The following is a 24615-nucleotide window of genomic DNA, read 5'->3' as shown; positions in this document are numbered from 1 at the left end:
ACAAATCATATTAATGATCAAGGAGCTGACCTCACTGCGCATTGTTCATTCAGTGGTGCTAGTTTCAGTCATTATGCAAATGTCTTGTTTATAAGGTTGGAAACCTGCAGTCAGCTGAGACTGTAGAAGTCACCTGATGATGAAACGTTTCTCCCACTGAAAACGTCTAGATCAGGGGTCCCCAATCCCAGTCCACGGGGGCCGGTGTCCCTGCAGGTTTTAGATGTGTCCTTGATCCATCACAGCTGATTTAAAAGGATAAATTGCCTTCTCAACATGTCTTGAAGTTCTCCAGAGGCCTGGTAATGAACTAATCATGTGATTCAGGTGTGTTGACCCAGGGTGAGATCTAAAACCTGCAGGGACTGGGATTGAGGACCCCTGGTCTAGATGAACCTTTTGGGCTGTCCACGTTTAATGGAGTGACAATAAAGAAAAGTATCTATTTCAAACTTGTTCCTGATGTCTCTCATCCCCAGAGACCGACGTTGTTCCTTTTCAGGTTTCTGCAGGAGGATATTCACTAAACCTGGAGTGTTTTCAACTAAAAGCGATGCTGCTGTTAGTTTCAGAACCTCAGACTGATGGTGAGGGAAACAGAGACCTCCAAAATAAATATAAAAAGTATATATAGCATTAGAATATCGTTGCTGTTCCTTTTTTCGTACATAAACAGGCTTCGCGTTACTGTCTGTTGCTTCACCGCCGACGGCTGCCTTTGAGGCCTTCAGACACAAAAACAGTTATTTGTATTGATCTTTAATCTTCTCTCAGCATGAAAGAGGTGGCAAAATGTTTTCAGCCAATGCTGCACCACCGATTTATATGAATATCATATTTAACGCGTTATCGGTGGGGAATTACTCCCATTGCTTCATTGCTGAGTTCGTGATCGGACAGACTTCCTGTGTATCGTTGAATAAATATAGACAGGTTGCGATTTCATGTTTTTTTTATAAAAAAAATACATATAGATATAATACTATTTAATTATTTTCATGTGTACCAAACGGCGACGTTTGGATTTTGTTTTTAGGCGCTATTTGCAGCGTCATCGTGACGTTTGACGTATGAAAGTGCGTGCTGACGCTGCGTGGGGCCGTTTTCCCTCCTCGTTGACAAAGCTGTGCGGTGGATGTTGAGCTAAAGCGCTTCCATCGCTGAACTTTCTGACTCTGTAGCTTGGTCAGTGTGGACGGAAGGCAAACAGAGAGGCGGGTGTCACATTGGTGTTAAAGGTCAGTGTCTTTTAAAACGTTTCTTTTGTCTGTCTTCGTTTTGTTTTGCTATCGTTCACTTAGCCGCAAAGCTAGCTAGCTGCTTAGCATTAGCTTGACGCAGGTAACTCGTAACAGCGATTAAACTGCGCGCCTGTAAACATCCAGGACAACGGTGAGTTTGTAACGGGCTAATCTAAACCTTTACACCGTCCTCTTCACCGGGCGACGCGGCTGTTTGGTAGCTCGGTGTGTGTCGGCTATATTCACGGAGCTAACTTGTTGTTAGCGGGAGCGGAAATAATGCTACATGACTTCACCTGCGGTTTGGAGCTGGTTTGGTCTGGCTCGGACTCGCCCGGTTAGGAGCCGGAATAGCACCTACTGTAAACCCGCCCAGTTTTTCCAACATTAACGTTTGTGTTTCGGATGTTTGTGACTAACCGGCGGATCAGCTCGGTTAGCCGCACGTGGAGGCGAATCGAGGTCGGCGAGAAATGACCGATAGCGTGATAATGTGCTCACAGAAGTCATTAAAACAAGGGTATGGGTAAACGCGTGCAGTTTCCGTCAGCTGGGGTCATTTTGTACCCGTGAAGCATTTAAAGAATTCCACCTTAAATGCTTCCTGACTGTGGATTCGTGGAGCGAGATGAAGATCGGAGGTTTGACTCGTGGGTTCATGTGTCTGTTTCCATCCCTGACAAAGAGAATAAATGAAAAACATGATTTGAAACAAAACAACAAACCACAGCTGGAATCAACACCTGGCATTTCTTGTGTGTAAGAGGGTCATGTCACAGATGAACCACAGTAAAAACAAGGTGCGAATATTGAATGAGTGAAGGTATAAAAGTCAGTAAATGTGTGATTTTCAGTGTCTGTAGCAGAAATGCTGTTGCATGTTCGAACATGTAGAAAGAGCTCAGAGTTAATTATCCAACACAAAGATTTGTTTTTCATCTAAAACGCATCAGAGCCGATGTGTCGTGTGTCAAATGTACTCAGAGGAGATCGAGAGCTCCAGAACACCTAACCTGCACAAAAGATGCTTTAGAACAGGAAGTGCAGTGATTTCTAATCAGGAGTGAGAGCAGTCGTTGTCCTCGTGTTCTCAAGTATACACAAGAAGACTTCATCGTAACACTGTAGTCACAGGCCTAAATCACAGGATTGTGAGTACTGTTGTAATTAAATTCCTTCCCACAAACACTTGCTGAAGGGCACTCCTGCACACAGAAGCAGCGTTTGCACTGATGAGCAACAACAGGACAGAGCTGAACACCACCTGATGGTGTTCCTCCTTCCCTTATTGTAATGAGACGTAAAAGCTGTAGAGCTTTTGGTCCAAGCTTTGCAGCGGCTGAGTGTAAGTGTGTTCCTGTTGTAGAGAGTAACACTGCAAATGCTGCGTCCCGCTGTTCTTCTGCCTGTAACAGTTGCTGCCTGTGCAGTTTAACAGCTGGATGGAGCTTCTGGTCTGAACCAGTGAGAGTGCAGTGTCATGGTTGGACACGCTCCTCTGTCGTCACGTCTGGGTTAAAAACAGAGCTCGGCATTTCCTCTGGTTCCGGCTCCTCCCACCATCCAAAGACGTGACACTATGAGTCATGCTCATTGGCTCTTCTAAAGTCCTCTGTGGATGTGAGGCTGAAGCCAAAGTTCTGTTTGTAAATGTGGTTTCTCAGAGCAGAAGCTGATACCGAACATGTCTGTGAAGGTTCTCAGTCATCCAGGTCATCGTAGTCAAAGGAGCTTGCAAAGAAAAGCGTCTGGACTTCTTTAAGTTACTTGAAGACGTTTCACCTCTCATCCGAGACGCTTCTTCAGTTCTAAGGTCAAATGGTGGAGAGTCCCAGATATAAACCTAGTGGGAGTTTCCCCCCACAGAGGGACAAAAGGACCCCCTGATGATCCTCTAATCGCCTGAGCCAAGGTGTGAAACTGGGTGTGGGTCCCAATCAGCCAGAGTTTCAGGTGAGCTCATTGTGAAGCCTGGCCCCACCTTATCATGTGATTTTCTGAGGTCAGAGGGCCCAGGATGTGAGTGGGCGTTAAGGCGTCTGGGGAGGGAACTCAAAACTGGATTATAGATGGCAGAGAGTTGGTGTCGTAAACCCCGCCTCTGTTCAAAGATGGTCGCTCACAGTGGACATAGATGCTTCTTTCACTCCTCTTTCAAACCATCTGTCCTCTCTGTCCAAAATGTGAACATTGGCATCCTCGAAAGAGTGTCCTTTATCCTTAAGATGCAGATGGACTGCTGAGTCTTGTCCTGTGGAGGTGGCTGATACCGAACATTTAATTTGAGTGACGTCAGAGAAGCTTTCCTCCTGCTGTTCAGAAGGTTTTTCCTCAGCTGGGACACTAAAGTGTCTTTAAGGCATGATCTACGGTCAGTGTGTTACCTGCAGCAGTAAACCACACCCCTAAACAGACATACAAGCTAAACCTGAAAGATCCAGTGTGGGTTTAAGTGAAGCTGTTGCTCTCCATCAGACACCATCCACAAACACGGCAGCAGAAAACAGAAGCTGCACATCTGCTGCTGCCTCGATCGGTTAGTCGGCGGGACTGAAGATAAACGTTTGATCTAAACTGTACGGTGGTGTTTGTGTCCACAGAGACTTATGCTGTCCTGCTAGCAGGGCAAGATGTTCAACAAATCATTTGGGACTCCCTTCGGTGGCGGGGCGGGAGGATTTGGCACCTCGTCCACCTTCGGTCAGCAAAGTAAGTGAATTTCTTTTTGTACAGGAGCGTGAGCTCGATGCCTCGGGCGAGTCAGAAATGCCAAATATCCAAACTAATGTGGAAGAAATGATGAGAGCAGCACATCATTAGGATTTACACACACACACACACACACACACACACACACACACACACACAGTTTTATTACGCTTCAGCTTGAATTCCTGAAGCGTAATAGAGATTCAAATTGTCAAAAACAAAAGTGAAACGTCAGGAGACAGTTGATGTTTTCACTATTAGCAGACTGAGGCGAGGGCCCGCGATAACGCAGAGACTAAATATCTCACAGATAGAAAAACACAGTTCCCTCTGATAGAGGTGGACATGAATCATCGTGTCTTCATCTGGTCTCTTTTCTCCAGACACGGGCTTTGGGACGGCGGGAGGCTTCGGCACGTCTGCGTTCGGGGCGACGACAAACACTGGAGGACTGTTTGGATCCACGCAGAGTAAACCAGGTTTGTGTTTCATTCAGCAAAAATGTTTGTGGTGCTTCAGTGTGCATAGATGAGATTTTCCAACAACATCTGAACGCAGCTCGGCGCTGTCTCCGATGGATTCATGTGGTTTTTCAGTTTTGCTTTGTTGATGCGTGATGGGCTGCAGGACTGCAGAGAAACTGTCGGTTCAAAGCTTCCTTTCTGCTCTCGGCCCGTTCTGTACAAATCCAGTAAAATGATCCTTCAGAGGCGGTTTAGTCATGAGGGGCGTGTCTAAAGAAGGAAAACTCGTAAGTGCTGACCTGTCCGTGTTGCTCCTTCAGGTGGGCTCTTTGGGTCCAGCACGTTCAGCCAGCCGGCAACTTCCTCCACCAGCACCGGCTTCGGTTTCGGCGCAGCGAGCGGCACCTCCACCAGCCTGTTTGGCAACACTGGCACAGGCACCACCGGCGGACTCTTCTCCCAGCAGAACAATGCTTTCGGTGCCAAGCAAGCCACCTCGTTTGGAAGTGAGAACCCTCCAAACCCTCACTCTCGTTTTTATTAAAAACGATAAATCGCCGCAGCGACGACAACGAGAAAATCAGAAACCTTAAAGAACAAAAAGCATGTTTACAGTTTGATGTAAATATGAGAAAAATGACGTTGTTGTGTTTGAAGCAGCTGCTCCGACTCTCCTTCTGTTCGGCCCGTAATGACGTGAACTCTCTCTTCAGGCTTCGGGACGAGCACCAGCAGCAGCGGCGGCCTCTTCGGCTCCACCAACACCACCTCCAACCCGTTCGGCGGGGCTACGTCCCTGTTTGGAGGTTCGGGGTTCTCCGCCACTCAGCAGCCGGGAACGACCGTGAAGTTCAACGTGAGTGACTATTCTTCCCCTTTAATCGTCTTTCTGCTCCTCAGACACTAAACGTCTCACTGTTTTTATGCTCTGTGTTAAATTTGTTTTCCCTCCTTCAGCCTCCGACAGGAAGTGACACAATGGTGAAGGCGGGCGTGACAACGAGCATCAATACGAAGCACCAGTGCATCACTGCCATGAAGGAGTACGAGAACAAGTCTCTGGAGGTCCGTTTTCACTCGGCTGGCCGCGGCTCTTAAACGCAGCCACTAAAAACTCAGTTTTGTTGTTTGACGATGTTGTTTCTTCCTCTCCCTGCAGGAGTTGAGGCTGGAGGACTACCAGGCGGGCAGGAAAGGCCCAACCAACCCGATGGCCCCGGGAACCGGCAGTCTTTTCGGCCAGGCCACGGCCACGTCCAGCGCCACCACCGGCCTCTTCGGATCCTCGGCTCCCAACAGCAGCTTCTCCTTCGGCCAGAACAAGAGCACCTTCGGAGGGCGTAAGTAGCTGTGACGTAGAGCCCACAAACAATAAGAAGTGTTGATGAGAGCAAGTGAAGTGACGTGCGTGTCTCTGTCTGTTCAGCAACTACCGGCAGTTTTGGCGCGACCACAGGCGGCCTGTTCAGTCAGCAGACCCAGCAGCAGGCCGGCAGCCTCTTCAAGCCCTTTGGTGCGACCACCACCGCCCAGAGCACCGGCTTCTCCTTTGGAAACACCAACACGATAGGACAGGCCAACACCAGCAGCATGGTGAGACTAGCTCCGCTTCACTGTTTCTGACACATCAGGTTGAGTTTGATTGCTGCTCATTTTCACACAATTTCACTCCTGCAGCCACAAAAAGTAAAGACTTGCAGGTGGAAACCAGCAGACTCGGCTTCACTTTGATTCAGTTTCGTTTAGCAGCCAAAGCACACGCTGTCGTCCAGTGATGGGAATAACGGCGTTACTTTTTTCAGTAACAAGTAATCTAACAAATTACTATTTCTATCGTTACAACGGCGTTACTGTTACTAACAAGAAAATGCAGCGCGGTCACGTTACCGTTTTTCAACAAACAGACGGTTGAAGCTGTGTTCAGCTGGTTCAGCATCTTATATCAGCTGCAGGGAAGTAGCTGTAAGTAGTCTGGACGCTACAGCTTTAAGCAGCTGCGCGCTCCTGCGATCACTTTCTGCCCGACGACCACTTTTTGGCACAACAGCTGGAGCTCAGGGGGCAAAACAATCACATGCTGTTAGACTGAGGAAGAATAAAGTAGTCGTGGTAAGCCAATCACATGACCACTTCAAGATGACAAAGCAACACGGTGACTTATACCAGTTTATAAACTGTGTTGATCGGCCACATAAAACCAGAGTCGTGATAAAAAATATATACGCGAGTTTTTCCTCAATAGTTTCGTCACGTTTCTCTAAGGACAGCGCAGCGAGACCTCTCCGCTTATGAGCAAAATAAACAAAACAAAAACAGCCCGTTGGTGGAAAAATGCACCATGTCGACCAATCAGAACATGATATGGCAACATGACATTTTGTGTGGCATCCTGTTGAATGCAGAACAGCTGATTGTTCTGTAAATAGATTGAAATGGTTTAAAAAAAAAAAAAAAAAAAAAAAAGTCAAAGGTAAATGGCTGCAAATAACTTTGTTTGCAAAACGTGTGGATATGATTTTAAAACTGACGATTTATATTTGCATTTTAAGTTATGAAATATGATCAATAAACATGTTTGTGGTTGTTACAGTAGAAAAAAAATAACCTTTTCTACTTGGATTTTATGTTTGTCTGATTTTAGATCAATTGTGTTAGTACAGTCTGTCAAAATGAAAACATGACTGTAAATTCAGACACGTGAGGCTGTGCTGAAAAGGATGAGACCAAACAAAGTAAATAGTTTTTAAAGGTGAAACGTGGAGGAAACATCAAAACTAGTCAAAAATGGCCGATTACACCCGGGACCCCAGAGGGTTAAACTTTTTTTTTTTTTTTTAAAGTAACGCAATAGTTACTTTACAACTAATTAATTACTTTTAGAATCTTGTAACTCAGTTACTTTTTTGAAGAAGTAACTAGTAGCTATAATGAATTTTTCAAAGTAACTTGCCCAACACTGCTGTCGTCTCAGTTTGACTTTCAGCTGCCTCTGCGTTGGTGCGGCGCAGCATGTTTTCTCTTGACTCTGAAGCTGTTTGAAGTCACAGTGAGGTTGTTTGGATGTTTCTTCAGGGTTTGTTTGGGAACACGGCGGCGTCTCAGTCGGGCGGCTTGTTCGGCTCAGCTCAGACCAGCACCGCCACTGGTTTCGGGACAGCCACGGGCCTGTTCGGCCAAACCAACACTGGATTTGGGAATGTCGGCACTCAGGTTGGGATCAGAGCAGACCCATTATTGTCCAGTTGTGAATTATTTTTGTGTGTGTGTGTGTGTGTGTGTGCGCGCGCGCGCCCCCGGCGCGCAGCAGCTCCTCCCCTCATCAGATGTTTCCTCATCAAACTCTTGTTTGTGATGGCAAACAACTCTGTGTCCATACAGTTTGAAGTGAAGCACAGACAGATTTCAGTCTGAAGGACACGGCGCTTCGTTCGTGTCCGGCCTGTGTGCGTTTTACGATTGTGTGCTCTGCTGTTTGTGAGGACAGTTTGATATAAAGAAGCAACGACTTATTCTTTATTCTATAAAAGCAGGGAAAGAGATGGATGATCAAATGCAGCAGGACGTGTGCTGCAGAGTTTCAACCACATTTACAACTAAAGAGAAGCTCGATAACATAGATTTGAATGTCTTTACTGGCAGAAGTTAGCAAGTCTTTTAAAAACCAACACGTTTAAGCATCATCCAGGAGCAGAGCTGCTGTTACTGGTGTGGATTAACAATCTGTGAACTCTGACCTGTTAACGGTAAAATAAATCAGCGATTATGGTGTTTCATAGTGAAGTGACAGGAGGACAAAACTGTAAAAAAATAACTTATCATTTACGGATTTGTTTAAAGCTGGGTTGCAGCTCAGTGTGAGAGTCTTACCCTGCACCCTCGCTGTTAGCTTCCTCCACGCTGTTAGCGCCAAACATCCCAAACCACGAGGTTAAAGCAGAGTTAACGGGTGCGCCTGTTTTCAGGAGGATGCCTTTAATGACTCGAGAACAAATATCCCAGAGCACGCGGGGAAGCTCGTGTATTTCCAGGCAGATGCTTCTTTGAGCACTCGGAGCTCTTTTGTAGTCCTGAGGCTGAGTTTAAGTTTGAGTGATAAGTTTTAGGTCCTTTACGTATCCTGTGACTTTGGCTTCTGCAGCAGAGTTTATTCGGTAACAAGACAGCCGGGTTCGGCACCACCACCACCAGTGCCCCGTCCTTCGGCACCACCACCGGCCTTTTTGGGAACAAGCCCACCCTCACTCTGGGAACCGGAACCAACACCTCCACCTTCGGTAAGTCAGCTGAAAATATGTGACGATGTCAAAGTTTCTGCGCCTCCGGCTCTTCAGCTCGTCCTGTTTGATTGTCTGGCTGCAGGTTTCGGTGCAAACCCTGCTGGAGGAGGACTGTTTGGGAACAAGTCCACCACTGGAGCGCTGGGGACCGGACTGGGAACCAGCTTCGGAACAGGTAACAGACCCAGCAACGGTACCCAGTAACCGCCTCGTTGCTTTAACTAGGACACTCACCTCTGCTCAGTCAGCCAGAAAAAACTAAACAGTCAGTTTGTCCACGTCTGTGTGTCCAGCAGTCGGCCCCGGGCAGACACTGTTTGGCAACACCCAGAACAAACTGGGCACCGCGCTGGGAACGATGGGAACGTTCGGAACAACTGGATTCAACAGTGGAACGAGCACCCTGGGATTCGGAGCGACGCAGCCCGTCGGTGAGCGGCCACATGTTTTAGAGATGAGGACAGATTGATGCTGTTAAAACGTCATCATTTAGTTTGTTCATGTTTGTTTTATGCTGCTGGCAAAAATGTGACTCAAACTGCCCTCCGGCTGCTGTTTCACGTCCCCACGGGCACACGTGGAGCGTTAACATCTTCTCATTTCCAGCCCTCACAGATCCCAATGCAGCGGCTGCCCAGCAGGCCATGCTCCAGCAGCAGCTCAGCGTGCTGGCGTACTCGCCATACGGAGACTCGCCGCTCTTCAGAAACCCGCTCTCAGACCCCAAGAAGAAGGAGGAGGTAAGGGTGGCGTAGCCGATGAGCTCCAGCTGCTCATGTGCGAAGTTATTTTTAAATTCTATCGAGATCCAAAGATGAGGATTTGCTTTCAGTTTTAACTTCACAGCAAAGAATCCGTCAAACTCGAGCTTCTGCCCCGCAGTAGGCTACGTCCACACTAACCCAGACAAATTTGAAAGCGGTGTTTTCATTTGAAAACGTTCCAAGTCCACACTTTTCAGTCGTTTTCACAGAGTTGTGCGTCCACATCGAAATGGCCAAAAACGCTGACGTTCCAGTGAAACGTAAGAAGATTCGACCTGCCTCATTTCTGTCTGCCGCTTATTTACTTTCCGGCTCTTTGAAAGTTTTTTAAATGGACTAACAATGAGGTGGAGTTGTTGCTGCAAGTAACACAAAAGTACGAAGTTGCAAAGTGAGTGAGAATTAAAGAATTTGAAGAAAAGCTCTCTGGAGCACGTGCAGACTGATGTTGATCTTTAACAGGGCCGTCAAAACTGAGAGCAAACAAAACAACTGCTGTGTAATGCCCTCCGCTGTCTTAGTTTGTCACATGACTGCATCACATGACTAAAATGTGTCATTATTTTCGAGAAGGTTCCGGGTTTGCTGTCCACACTGCAATGCAAACACAGCGTTTTCAAATGTATTCGCTTCGGAGAGCATCTTCAAAACGCCTCAGTGTGGACGGGAGGCAAAAACTTAGAGAAAAAGATGTATCAACCAAAAACATATTAGTGGGAGTAGGGCTGCCACCAGTCAACTATCAAAATCGTCTACGACTAATTTAATAGTCGACACGCCGTTTGAAGCTTTGTAAGATCCCAAAAGACGCAGGAAAAGGTAGCAGGATTTAAGAGTGTAATAACGGACTGAAACAGAAGATGGCAGAACAGGCGTTTCCCCGCAGCACGCCGTGTAATAAATGCTCACAAAGGAAACGGCGCCGTTACAACTTATGTCTAAAAATGTATCGTTTCATGCATCGGTTAAAACACTCGACTCAGCTACACGACGCCCAGCTGGAAACACTTCACACAAGTCGAGCTGCCCGAGATTCACAGACTTTACAGAAAATGTTACATTTTTGTGATTTATATCGTTATCGGACGATAGATGTCTGATATCGGGATATGAGATTTTGGTCATATCGCACAGCCTACCTATTTTAATTAACTCTTCCTGTCTATTAGTGCCTCCCTTCTGTCTGTACTTAAAATGATTTGTGTTGTTTCTCTGTATTACTGTGAAGCACGTTGGTGAGCCTTCAGGTTTTTACATGTGCTATATAAATAAAACTGTATTGTATACCATAATTCTTGCACTATAAGGTAGGGCTGTGCTGTTCTAACGTTTGAGTCTAAGGTTTATTTTTTAGCACCTGACGGTCTCAACAGGATCTTGAGCTTTATTGTGAAAGGTTTATGTGGAACATAAACAAGCGGACATGCGATGCTGTTACCGTTGTTGTTGCTAACGACAACTCATAAAAACAGGCGCTTGTCCGTCCGTAGTGTGGTGATATTAAATATAAGAGAAAGAGAGAACTTTAATAAATTAATATAGCCACTACAGTGACATCAGAACCATGAAAAAATATTGCTGTAAACAGTTTATTTTGTGACACCACGAAACAAACGACAGCGTAAAATTAAACTATAAACGTTTTTATATCGTCATCAGATGTATATCGTTATATCGTACAGCCCTACTATAAGGCGCACTTAAAATCCTTTAATTTTCTCAGAAGTCGACAGTGCGCCTTATGTATGAATTCTGGTTGTGCTTACTGACCTTGAACCGATTTTATGTGGTACATGGTGCACAGCAATCAGTCAAAATGTTTTAGTACAACTTTGGTAAGCTACGAAGCCGCACCACTTGATGGATTGTTGGAGCATTAGGGCTACCGTAGTCTGGAGCCTCGCTGAGTAATCTGGGTCCTAAACTCCGTCTCTTCTGGTCCCAAAGTCAAACGAACATTGTGGCATCACTAAGAGTTAAAAACTGTCTAAATTCTTTCATCTTTGACAAAATGATCAGCGTTCTGCTCTACCAGGTGTAACATCCAGGCATCCATGAAAACAGGATTTATTACATTTAACAGAGTTAGAAGTTAGCAGGGAGTTAGCTCGCTAGTTTCCACCTAAGCATGATATAGCATGTTCTGACTGAGAGATTTATGAAAAATTCAAACGTACAGCTCTGTTATCACTTCCAACATAAATGAAGACAGAAAACGAAACAGCAGTGACGTTTGTAGGGTTACTGAAGTTGGGCTAGCTGGTAGATAATGATGTGCTACGTGACCGCTAGCGACACAGCTATGTTAGCATAATATAAACACGCTAACTTTTTTCCACTCGATAAAAGTTAACGTGAGTGTTCTCGGTGGTCAGGGACAAATACAGTCGCATGGCAGGATGCTGTAAAAGGACCAAACTTCAGTCAGGAGAACAACTGAGACAATCCATGATGACACCATCAACTTGTTATTGTGGTATAGTAAAAATCTCTGTTTAGTTTGTACCGCCCACCCCTAGTTTCTTTTTCTGCCGTCACGGCGGTTTCACTTCCTCGCTGTCGGTACCTCGTCTAAACAAACCATTGGGAGGCTCCGCCCCTCACCGGTGATGGGAACGTAGAATTTATTATATAAAGTAATACAAAGCTGTGAGTTAACTTGTAATCTGCATCTCTTCTTTGTTCTGACAGCGCCTGAAACCGACCAATCCGACGGCTCAGAAGGCTCTGACCACGCCCACTCACTACAAGCTGACTCCGCGTCCTGCGACCAGGGTGCGGCCCAAAGCGCTGACGTCTTCCGGAGCCTCCAAGTCGCAGCTTTTTGACGGCCTGGATGACGACGAGCCGTCGCTCACCAACGGAGCCTTCGTGCCGAGGTACACCTCCGCTCGCCACGCAGCGGCAAAGTTAAATATGACCGTGCGCATGCCGACAGGTAACGCTGTCCGTTTCCTCCACAGGAAGAGCATCAAGAAGCTCGTGCTGAAGAACCTGAACAACAGTCAGTACAGCAGTCCTCTGAACAAGGAGAGCGACGACCTTGCCTCGCCGTCAGAGTACCCACAGAACGGACACAGGTCTCGCCACGTTCCTATTGGCTGTCACGTCTCTGAGAGCCAAAAGTGTAACATGACCGTAGAAACCGCAGCGCTGATTCAGGCGTGAGCCGCTTTGACGTTTCCTTTCTCTCTCCTCCCCTCGCCATGTTCTCCTATTTGCAGCCCCGTGGAGGAGGAAGAGGAGCAGCTGAGGAGGGTGGCGGGCCCCGGCAGGCGGGCCGACGACGACCCGGAGGTCACCCAGTTCTACGTCAACCCCATCGCCAAGCCAATCCCACAGGGCCGCGCCCACTCCAGCCTGCAGGACACCATCAGCGACCTGAACATGCACAAAGGCTCGAGGAACGGCCTCGAGGTCAGAACCAGAACAAACATCACCGCCTCCCCAAGCGTGTCGTCGCTAGCAGAGAACGAGCGCCACAATAACGTAGTTACGATATCGGACGGTGAACTAGCAGCTGTGAGATTTAACCACGAACACGAAACTAACCGCCGATTTAAGCTGAGCTGCAGAATCAGCGGCACAAATAAATCCGTGTTCGAGTCCCGAACATCAGCTGAACAAATTAGAAACATTAATCCCGTTTTGCAGCTCCTCGTTTTCTTCACTGCTTCTGAACTTTTACATTTTCCTGCCACCTAGTGGCCCGAGGCGGCACAGCACGCTAGAATCACGGCTAATTCTGAGCTTTTTGTTTTTCAGCTGAGCAACGATGACGTGTCTGCGTCCTTCGGCGAGGAGTCTCTGCAGGAGGAGCGAGAGGAGGAGCAGCAGCTGTCCCAGCAGTCTCCGCACCCTGCAGGTAACTGAGCGTGCTCGCTGATTTCAGCTTCCGTCCGCATTTCCTTCGCTGGACGGTAAAAGACGCGCGTTTGCTTTCCTGTTTTCAGGCATCGTTCTGAATCGTGTGGGCTACTACACCATCCCCTCCATGGACGAGCTCGCCGACATGGTGGACGAAAACGGGGAGTGCATCGTGGAGAACTTCACCATCGGCAGGAAAGGTACCGCCTGCGCACGTGTGATGTCATACTTCAGTCGTACGCTAACAGGTTTGAGCTGAAGTCGGCTCTGATTGGACAGCTGTCTCACCGCTCTTCACCGATCTGCTTTTCCAGGTTACGGCTCCATCTTCTTCCCCGGCGAGGTGAACGTGTCGGGACTGAACCTCGACGAAATCGTCCACTTCAGACGCAAAGAGGTCATCGTGTACCCGGACGACAAGAGCAAGCCGCCGGAGGGGGAGGGGCTTAACAGGTGAGCGACAGGAGATGACGGGAAACCTTACAAACCAAAACGAACGTCTCAAAGGAAAAAAGATTTCAGTTTAAAAACAAGCTAACTTACAGGATTCGTTCACCTCATTTTTCTAAAACTAAGGACGGCGCTCACTGCTGGCCAGCGAGAAGAAAAAGAATTTAGCATATCGACCAATCACAAAATGATATGGCAACATGTGACATCTGGTTGTTTAGGAAGAGGAGGAAGTTTAGGGGAGAGAGTTTTGAGAGGTGTTGTTCAGCGTGTGAATGTGTAGTTAGTGTTTCGTTGTGTAGTTATTGTTTCGACGTGCACAACAAAGCAGTTGGCAGCACCGCGCACTGAGGCGACTGCTGAATGTCACAGTTCTGCCAAAAAGCCACCGAAGGCAGATTATGATGTAAACACTGCCTCCAGGTGGGAAACAGGAAGTGATGTGCTCTTCTGTCCTGTGACGCTTTCATGGAGTGGCACAAATCACGTGTGTGGCAGAACACGGAGTTGTTCTATAAATAGGTTTAAATGGTTCAAACACTTTAACTGCGTTTTTAGATAAATGGATTTGTGGAACTTGTTTGCAGTTTTTAAAATTTCTGTTTGCATTTGTTAAAATGAAAAATAATACCAAAGGAAGCGAACAGTTTTTAAAGGTAAAATCAAAAGTAGTCAAAAACGTGTGATTATACCCTCGACCCCAGAGGGTTAATCGACCTGTGGCGTTCTGCCTCCGCTTCCTGTCCTGATGTGGATCTGTGTTTTCGCAGGCGCGCAGAGGTGACTCTGGACGGCGTTTGGCCGAACGACAAGACGGCCTGCACCCAGATCAGGAGCCCCGAGCGTCTGAGCGACATGAACTACGAGGGCCGGCTGGAGAAGGCGTCGCGCAAGCAGGGAGCTCGCTTCCTGGAGTACCGACCTGAGACCGGGTCCTGGGTGTTCGAGGTCAGTTTATGTGATTAAAGCACGCTCACTGCCCGCTGCTGTGGAGTGACACCTGATGAACATCAACACCGTCCTCGTTTACGTTCGTTGATGTTTGAATGTTTTCAGCGGGTTCAGATCCACAACACTTAGATAAAAATGATGGAGTCACTTCTGTTTGTGTGGGTCTCAGGTGTATCTGACTCCTCCCCCTCTTTATTCCTCAGGTGGCGCACTTCTCCAAGTACGGCCTGCAGGACTCGGACGAAGACGAGGACGTCCCGCCGAAAGCCGAAGCCAAGAAGCTGAAGACGCTGACGCTCCCTCCCTCCCGGCTGCAGCAGCAACAGCTTCCCCCCTCTCAGCAGCAGGTGGCGCCACAGGCTCAGGTAGAGCAGCCCGCGCCCTCCCACACTCACCCTCCTCCTCCTCACTGAGGCCACTGATTAAAGGAGCGTTTCACCCAATGGTGTGCTTGCAGGTCGATTTTAACCAGACGTTTTCAGTCTTTTATTTTTTTTTTAAGTTTGAAGCTTTTTGATTTTGATCATTTTCACTCGGAGCAGCTGTGCAGCGTCAGCGCGCTGCCTGATGTGGAACCAGTTCCACCAGTGGCTCTAGAAAGTCACCACTGATTCGATGCAGATTACACATGACCCTGATCTCGCATATTAATCATTTGGGAAATGTTGGACAAAGGCAGAACTGGCTCCGTGGCGCCACCGGCGAGCGTGTGACGTTTTCCGTTTTAAATCCTTTTACTGTCAGACGTCGGTGATTTATGAGTGAAGGAGTTGTGTGACATAAAGGTCAAAGGTCAGGAACAGAGCGCTCAATAAGGAGCCGACTTTGAGCTGCTGTAATGAAGTCTGAGAATAACGAGACGCATCCAGGAGTTTTACAGGATTAACGAAGGAAGTTCAGCGTTAACGATGACAGAGGAGCGAAGAACGTCGAGACAGAATCCAAAATATTTATATTCAAAGCAAAAAACTCACGTTTTTCTTTTACCAATAAACTGAGAAACAAGAACAGACGCATCTCTACAAACGGCGTTCTTCATGTTCAGCGAGCGCTGCGGTAGTCCGAGAGGTTTGCTTGATTCTCCGAGAGTCGGAAACAGACGACAGGCTTATCACCTGTGAGGGTCGCGAGGTGAAAGGTCGGGTCAGCCTTACAACCAGAAGCCGTGAAGTAGAAGAAAAAAAGGGGCGTTTCAGGGTCAGAGTTCTTTGGAGGGGCGCCCGGGGGTCCAATCGCCTCTCACTCATCTACACAAACGTTTTGCTGTTTTGTGTTTTTGTGATGTTTAGACGCTGACAGACTGTTTGATCTTTGTAAACAAACTCTGTTTATGTTATGAGGGAGATTTTTATAGAAACCTGATTGAATTTGTGACAAAATGTAACATTTCCTCGTTGAAATTAATGAAAACAAATAAAGTTAATGAAGACATTTGAACTTTGGTCTGTAAACTTTGTGTGAAGATGGTCGTTACTCCAGAGAGAAGCTCAGCTGTGATTGGCTGATGAAGAGGAGAACCCGCCTGTTTTATTCCCGCCTGGTTTGACAAAATGTTTTTTGGGCTGTTTGTCGGTGAGCGCTCTGCTCGATTCAGATTTTATTGGAACACGACCGAACACGGAACAAGAAGAGACGTGCAAACGTTTTGTCCAGGATCCGACATGAAGGTGTGTTAAAGTAGCAAAACCACAGGTAACACATAGAGGCGGGGCCATCAGGTGGCACGATCTCTGAACTCCGCCCACATCGTCTATAAAGGGCACGCTCTGTAAACTCTGAATATGAAAACTGTGAGAAACTGCAAAATCACTGCCATGTCTGTTTGCCTTCAGGCCATCGCCATCATGGAGCACCAGGGCGGCGCCATCGAGCTCGACAGCGACATGGCTGACATCACCCAGAGCTTCCCAACAGAGAGCATGCTGGGAGGAGAGGAAGACGGCGACCTGCTGGCGGGGGAGACGGACACGACGATCTCCAAGCTCGGCGGTCTGGCCTCCTCAGAGCTCGACGGCGTATCTGCATCCGGCCACATAGCCTCTACACTGGGGATCAACCCACACACGCTCCAGGTACAGCTATGAGCTCCGCCCACAGGAAGTGCATCACAAGGCCTGTTTGTTTGTTTTTTTTAAAGACCAAATGGTGAATAATGCATTTAACATTATGCATTATAACATTATCATACATAATGTTATATAAATGAATGTGTGACTGGCAGGAAATGGTTTTAGAGTCACGTGGCGAGCCGCTCTGACCTTCTTTAGCAAACATGTTTAAACGAGGCTACATCAGGGGGTTACCGAGGCAACCCGAGCCTTTTACTTCACTACTTCACTCTGCAGTTTGTCTGTTCAGTAAAATCGTCTCGTCTTCAGATCATGAAGGCGTCTCTGTTTGCTGAGGACGACGATGACACCGACATGTTCCACGATCACGCGGCGATGAAGGTTTCCGCGGATGTCTCGTCTCCTCGCCTCGTCCTGCCGGCCGCTCAGGGCCGACCCTCTGGTATGAAACGCCCGCTCGCGCCCTCACACGATGTTTCTCATCAGTCTGTTAACAGTTTGAGGCTTCAGTAAAAATGGCGGCGACGTAATCAAACTTCTGTCTCTCTGCAGCCGGCGGTCTCCTTCAGGCTCGATTCACCTCGGGCCTCTCTCAGCTGTCAGACTCTCCCCGCCCTCTCCTTCCTCCATCACGGCCGTCTCCAGCCGGCGTTGAAGCCCCCCGCTCTCTGCAGTGGGCGGGGCCTGGCCCGTCCCCCTTCACGCTGCCCTCCCGGACTCCGGAGCCTTCATTTAGGACGGTTGGCGTTCGGCGGCTCGGCGGCCCCGTCCCCCTCAAAGAGTCGATCACTCACGGGAAGGTTGGTGCTCAGGAGGTCGGCGTTTCCTCTGAAAACACCTCGAGTGCTCAAAGTGACGGTCACGTGTCACTGAGTCCTGTTAACGCTTAGAAATCCAGTTTAGAGGTCAGAGGTCAGAGTCTGTAAAGCATCATGTGAACGGCAGGTTCTCCGAGAGGAGACAAGTTCTCCCCCTAAGCTCAAAGTCGGGCCGCTGTTTTTCAGGGAGGTTTACTCATGGACACCGGGCTGTTCGCCGTGCGCTCCTTCCGGGTCGGGTGGGGTCCCGGCTGGACGCTCGCACACTGCGGCAGCCGGCTGAGCTCGCCAACGTCCAAGCAGTTCGAGCACCAAGAACTGACGGCAAAGACTGACTTCAGCTTCCTGCCGAAACCTGCCAGGAGCAAACCGTAAGAGCCACGAACACGCCGCACGCCAACACATCAGCCAGGCTGCGTCTATAGTTACCATGACAATATGGCTCTAAGGTTAACCGTACAGGCACATTTTCATCTGCCTGTATGGTTCACCTTGATGTAATGTGCCGTTGATCTTAAATGGTTTTACTTCCACGGCGCGCCCTCCTCCTCGCCGGCGAGGAGGGGCGCGCCCTCCACAGATCAGCTCCATTAAACTGCTTGATTTGGTTCTGCAGACTCACAGAAAGCCCCTACAAGGTAGTGGTGGAGCAGGTGGTGGGTCTGGAGCCTCCCAGAGGGAAAACCATTGAAGAAGAGGAAGATGAAGAGAGCCAGGCGGTGCTGCAGCGCCCCCTGGAGATCTGCCTGAAGCACAGCATCGTGGAGGTCCCCGACAGCTCCGCTTGCCCTGCGGTGCGACCACAGCCCGGCGTGGCGGCGCTGCACGAGTATGCCGAGTGGATCGCCGAGCTGAAAGACAGACGAGGCGACACTGAGCGTAAGTGATGACATCACAGCTGAAAGACGATGCGTTGGTGTTGACGCCGGTTTAAACGCTCTCTCTCTGCAGCGCTGCTGGGGTACTGGGCCGAGGTCTGGACTCTGTGCGAGGCGCTGTGGGGCCGGCTGGGCCCCTCGGATCAGGAGGCCGAGGTGCTCAGCGAGTACGAGCAGCAGCTGGAGAGGAGGCGGAGCTTCTCGGCCTGGCTGTCCCGCGGTGCCTCCCACAGGGTGGAGGAGGAGGTGGCTTTGGCCGGGAAGGATCGCCATGTCGACGCAGTTTTCAGCTACCTGACGGGAAACCGCATCAGCGAGGCGTGCCGACTCGCCCAGAAGGAAGGTGAGGTTCACTCGCTGAAACAGGAAGTAGCAGCGATGAGTCATGAATGTGGCGCTCAGTAGACACGGCGACATGTTTTCCAGTCTGTAATGAAACCTCCGACTGAACTGTTTGTCCGTCCAGGAGACCACCGTCTGTCCCTGCTGCTGTCTCAGGCCGTGGGCTCGCAGTACTGCAGGGACCTTCTCGCCCTTCAGCTCGCCGATTGGCACCGCATGCAGACCGACTGCTACCTGCCCGAGGAGCGACTCCGCATCTTCGCTCTGCTCGCCGGGAAACCGGTATGACGCCATGACCAGAGTCTATAAAGCTAATGTCACACATGCAGTATCTTCTTCTGTGGTGTTAGAGGTCGTCAGCTAACGACCTGAATTAGTGCCACCTTCCGCTGGTTTTGGCGCATCACGTCCTACCAGGAAAGAATCAACAGCGTGTAAAACAAGAAATATTTTCACGAGCTTCTCTCGTGGTTATTGTTCAGTGACTTCAGTCGTTGCATCCATGTTAATAATGCTTATAAATCATAACGCTGACGTCAGGGTGAAATCAGGGCCTGCAGAGATCTGCACAACCTCCACTCAGTCTTCAGCTGTGGTTGGATGCTGACGGTGTTCTCTGCAGGTGTGGCAGTCCACCGACTCTTTGGTGAACGTGTGCGGCGAGCTGGACTGGAAGCGCTGCGTGGCCGTCCACCTCTGGTTCATGCTGCCCCCGACTGCCTCTGTGGCCGACGCCCTCGCCAGATACGAAGCCGCCTTTCAGGTGAGCCGCCGCTGATTTTCTTTGACTTCATTTCTGACTGTCGAGCGTTCAGGTTACATTTACACTCGTAAAACTTCGTCTCAGTGTTCAGCAGAGGGCGACGGGTGTAGCTAGTGACCTGCTTGTGTTCGTGCTGATCGGTGATCGTTGTTTCTGTCCTGCAGGGCTTGTGTGAGGCAGGGAAGTACGCCTGTGCACCCCTGCCTCCATACCTGGAGGCGGAGCAGCCAGATCTGGAGGAGGCGTCCAAACGGCCGCTGTACGACCTCTGCTTCCACCTGCTCAAACTCTACAGCGACAGGTAACCAGGCTTCAGCCGCTGGTTGGGTAAAACGTGCAGAGCGCTACTTTAACGCTAGGGCTGCTCGATTATGGCAAAAATGATAATCACGATTATTTTCACTGAAATTGAGATCTCGATTATTTGACGATATTTATTTAACCCTTTAAGACCTACTATAGAACCAAGTCCGCCAGAGATTATATTATTTTTTTTACATGTTGTAGTGCCATTTGTGGGAGCATTTCAAGTTGCTATACAACTGTTATAGCCCATATTTTAATAATATGTCTGCATTAAGTCCATAGTAACTACATTAATTGCAAAAAAGTGCAATAAACTACAAAAAAATTGAAAATCGTTTTTGTTTTTTTTACATATTTTTCTACTTGGAGAAATTTAAGAGGCTTATCCCTCAAAACTTTAAATACAAAAAAGTTGCAAAAAATAGTTTACAACAAGAAATTTATTTTGAGTGTCTTCATAGTTTTATTTTGGAGATACAGCAATTTTTATATACTGCAGGAAAAACAAAAAAACAATCCTATGATGCAAATTTGCAAAGAAAACAGCATGTGCATCAAAATAAACTATTTCCAGCAGTGAAGTTTGAGTTCTAAGCATCCCAGAAACTATTCAGAAAAGTCAAACATGACCAGTATAGGCTTTTAAGGCCTACAAGTAAAAAACTACATTTCCGCGAAAATGACGTCACTTCCGGTTTCGGCCAGGAAATGGCGGACATGTGATAGTTCGCGCTGACGACTTTTTCAATGTGGGAAGTGTTATGAACAGCTGATCGGATCGGCAAAGCGTGTTTCTGGAATATTATGTTTTTGTTCCTGCAAGCGCTTTTTATGCAATTTTTGCAAAGCTTTATGTGGAAGGAAACCGTGACCGAGGACAAGCTGATGGCATAAGATGTAAGTACAACTCCTCCGGTTTCATATGCAAAACAAAATATTGCGCTAGCTTACACGGTCCAGGTTCTACAGGGATTTAAAAATAGTTACACAACACGGAGCGTGCTGCTCTGACCGGCTTTAAAGGGTTAACAATGACTTTAAAAAATAATATAAAATAGTGTGCAACACCACTGAAGTTTTTTTTTACCTCTCTTTTCAACCAACAGCAGTCACTCTCCTCTCCAAATAACTTCTGCTTAGCTTTCCGAGCTTCCCTCGGGTCCTCTTAATCAGCGGTCTCCAACCTTTTTTGCGCCATGGACGGTTTATGCCCGACAATATTTTCATGGACCGGCCTTTAAGGTGTCGCGGATAAATGAGGGAGGGGCTAATAATCGGCTCAGTCATTTTTAATGATCGTTGAAAGCCCAGATCGTAATCGTGATTAAAATTCGATTAATTGAGCAGCCCTATTTAACGCTTCTCCTGTCGCCCTGCAGACACTACGGCCTGCAGCAGCTGCTGGAGCCTCTCGCCGTCACCTGGGAGCGCCTGGACTACCGCCTGAGCTGGCACCTGTGGGGCGTCCTGCAGGCGCTGCACTACACCCACCTGAGCGCCCCACGGCAGGGCCTCCTCCACGCCAGCTACGCCGCGCAGCTGGAGAGCGCCGGCCTGTGGCACATGGCCGTCTTCATCCTGCTGCACATCCCCGAGCACACGTACGTTCACCGCGCCGCCAGCACGGCGTTTCTTCAGCAGCTCGGCTCTGAGCCAAACAGGGCTCAGGTTGTTTTACGACTCGGAGCTTTGAATCCTCGAGTCTCATGGAAACAGCTGACGGCTCTCAGCTGTAGGCGTGTTGGCTCGGTGATCTTCAGTAACAGTCGAGTTGAACGTGATCGTTGCGCTCCGGCCCGCTTTGTTCTGAAGGCCGTCCTCACTTTAGATCTCAGCTCGTTGTTTCCTGTCTGATCTTCTTCTCTGCGTCTTCAGTCAGAGGGAGCGAGCTGTGAGGGAGATGCTGGCGCTGCACTGCCCCCTGCAGGAGACGGAGGACTCGGTCCGCAGGGAGCGCTTCCTGACCGAGCAGCTGCTGATCCCGGAGCGGTGGATCCACGAGGCCAAGGCCACCCGAGCCCACCGCGACGGCGACAGACACCAGCAGGCCCTGCACCTGTACCGAGCCCGATACTGGAACCAGTGCCACCGCCTGCTGATCCAGCACCTGGCCTCAGGTAGACGCGCCTGTTTGCACACGCGGTCTGAACCACGTCCTGCAGAAGAGTCAAAAACTTCAGGCTCCTCTGATCTGAATAATTAGCATCATTACATCATTACATGGTTACGTTAGAGAGAATTAAAGTTCCGGTTGGTTCAAAAACACGATGAGCCAACAAGTGCTGAGGCGCTCGAGTCCACACATCACGCTATGTTTCATGTGTGAGATCAGTTTGTTGAATCTCGCTCTCTCTCTCTCTCAGACTGCATCATCAACGATAACCACGACTACCTCCTGGAGTTCCTGGAGGGTCTGGCGCTCCCCGAGCACTGCGCCACCATCCAGGACTGGGACACAGCAGGGGGCGTTTACCTCGACTACATCCGAGTCATAAAGACTCTGCAGGACATCCAGCAGGTACCAAACACCTCTGAGTGTTTCTGATGCTCAGCTCGATGAGGGCGACTGTTCTTTGACAGGAAAAGTACTTCATTATGATATTTATTGAAGTAGAAGCACAAACTTAGTAGTTATAATTCTAAAGTCGTAGAAACACGTTTTCAGCTCAGGTTTTTCTTTTCCTCACGTCTCTGGCGCCTGCGGCGTTCACACGAGGCGATGTGATCGCAGCTCGAGCTCATTCCTGGTCGTCTGCATTAGAGCGATGAACACGAGCAGCATCGAGTCTCTGCTTCACGCAGCACGCCGTGGTTTCATCCAACAGTGTTTGGAGAATCTGGAGTAAATCTGAAAGCAGGCTGTGAATGCTGTAAAGTCTTCACGTGTTTGTGTAACTGTTTTGTCCTCACGCCGAGTTTGATCTCGTGTTTCCGTCCTCGCTGTCAGATGGAAAACGCCGGCTACGAGCTGGAGCGTCTCTACACCGATGTGACGTCTCTCTGCAGCAGGATCGAGCTCCTGCCCTGCCGCACCGCTAAAGACCGCCTCGCCCAATCAGGTAAGAGAACAACTGCATCTTTGTCCTGATTGGCTGATGTCAGACGGAGGGGAGGAGTGTGTGACTGAAACTGTCCAGGCTCGCAGTAGCTGACACACACACACCTCTCTAACAGAAACGAGCAGTTTAAAGTCTGAACAGCTTCCGCAGCTACATCAGGTGATCTAACAAAGCCCCGCCCCCTGGTCCCCTCCCTTTCTGCAGAAATGGCGAAGCGCGTGGCGAACATCCTGCGTGCGGTGCTGAGCCTGCAGCAGGGCGATACGGCCGACTCCCTCAGCATCCCGCTCGCCCAGCTGGCGCCGCACATCAGCCGCCTGCCGATGCCCGAGGACTACACGCTGGAGGAGCTGCGAGGCCTCACGCAGTCGTACCTGCGACAGCTCATCGTCAGCCAATGAGAGCGCAGAGCGGGACGAGAAGCTTCGGCTGCTCAAACGCCTCGAAACTGACACCATAAAAGATGAGGCGAGCAGTGTGTGACCTTTAACCCCACGCCTGTCAGTCTTTTAGCTTGTGCTCAGATTTAAAACCAAACAGGAAGTGACACGAGATTTGCAGCGACATCAAGGAAGCAATCAGAGAAAAAAGGTTCAAATACTTCCTGAGTGATCATCAGAATTTCTTCTTCCTCACTTTATCTTCAATGAAATAAAACGACCTCGAGCTCAAACGTGATGAAGGGCTGCTGCAGGTTTGACCCGCCCACCAGAGGCCGCTCCACCGCTGACGTTCCTCTGCAGGAGTCTTCAGTTTAATCGTTCGGGGTATTTGTTCTTTTGCATTCTTTCATTAGCTTCTCCTGAAACATCAGGATCATTTGATCCGACTCAAACCTGCTGACTTAAAGCTGACGAGTAAATATTAATAAACAGGAAACCGGGGGAAGAAACGGGAGCAGTTCAGAGTAAACAAAGCTCAATCTTTAACTTCCAGAAACAGCTGTCTCCTCCTCTTTGTGTTGGACTCGACTCGTTTGACCTCTGACCTTCAGAGAGCGGGTCGACGTGGTGTTTCCCCCTCGGTGGGTTTACAAGCGGCTGTCTGTGTGTGATCACAGAGCAGGCGGCGGTGGATGTGTAAAATGTTGACGCTCTATTTTTGTAGGTGTGTTTCTGTGTGGATGTAACTCAGATCGTTAGTGTCGCAGCTTTAAAGTCAAGAGTTTCCTCCCAAAGCGAGCCGCCGGCCCGAGGTTTCACTGTAATTATTTAAATATTGTATATTTTTGGAAATCAAACGGGAACATCAGGTCGTTTTTATCCCTCGATTATTATCAGATCGGATGCAAAGTCTTTGGAAGTGAAACTCTGCTTACTCATTTATTTTTCTGTTGTAGATGAACGCCAGCGATGTTTTTGGGTTTTTTTTTTTTTTTCCAAAGTGAAATCGGTTGGACTGTTTGAAACTGTCGTTCACTCAGCGATGCTGCAGTGTGTGTGTGTGTGTGTGTGTGTGTGTGTGTGTGTGTGTGTGTCTCTGCTTGTTTTCCTCATGTTTGATATTTTAATAAAGTCAAGTAGAAATAAACAGGTTGTTTCACATTATTGTTTTTTGAACTCTGGATCAACTAAAGCTAGCTGGGAATAAACGTTCTAACAAAGCTAGCTTAAAAACAAACCAGCAGACACACGGGGTGAAGCTGCTTCACCTGCAC

At 48.7% G+C, this 24615-nt stretch overlaps 1 protein-coding gene across 5 annotated transcripts; it reads left to right on the top strand.

Moving 5' to 3' along the window:
• Positions 1-1068: 1068 nt before the first annotated feature.
• Positions 1069-24488, top strand: nup98 (nucleoporin 98 and 96 precursor). 5 transcript variants are annotated; one of them, XM_040038830.1, is made up of 35 exons: positions 1069-1238; positions 3842-3950; positions 4334-4429; positions 4735-4920; positions 5128-5270; positions 5372-5479; positions 5574-5754; positions 5841-6007; positions 7487-7624; positions 8556-8688; positions 8774-8866; positions 8985-9122; positions 9298-9431; positions 12147-12334; positions 12419-12535; positions 12680-12872; positions 13221-13320; positions 13409-13522; positions 13637-13775; positions 14543-14720; positions 14927-15088; positions 16556-16795; positions 17102-17234; positions 17345-17592; positions 17797-17981; positions 18227-18489; positions 18562-18831; positions 18955-19112; positions 19453-19593; positions 19758-19894; positions 21279-21500; positions 21775-22016; positions 22263-22417; positions 22847-22958; positions 23163-24488. In XM_040038830.1, the coding sequence occupies exons 2-35, from the start codon at positions 3872-3874 to the stop codon at positions 23357-23359; spliced, it is 5490 nt and encodes a 1829-aa protein (XP_039894764.1). In that variant the 5' UTR covers positions 1069-1238; positions 3842-3871; the 3' UTR covers positions 23360-24488. The 5 variants fall into 5 exon arrangements, with proteins under 5 accessions (XP_039894764.1, XP_039894757.1, XP_039894748.1 ...); XM_040038823.1 differs by having other exon boundaries at positions 8553-8688; positions 8988-9122; XM_040038814.1 differs by having other exon boundaries at positions 8553-8688.
• The last annotated feature ends 127 nt before the right edge of the window (positions 24489-24615 follow it).

The sequence above is a fragment of the Simochromis diagramma genome, unplaced genomic scaffold, assembly GCF_900408965.1.
Source record: "Simochromis diagramma unplaced genomic scaffold, fSimDia1.1 OVJJ01000323.1, whole genome shotgun sequence".
In the NCBI taxonomy this organism is placed as follows: domain Eukaryota; kingdom Metazoa; phylum Chordata; class Actinopteri; order Cichliformes; family Cichlidae; genus Simochromis; species Simochromis diagramma.
This window is presented reverse-complemented; position numbering and strand designations above follow the sequence as displayed.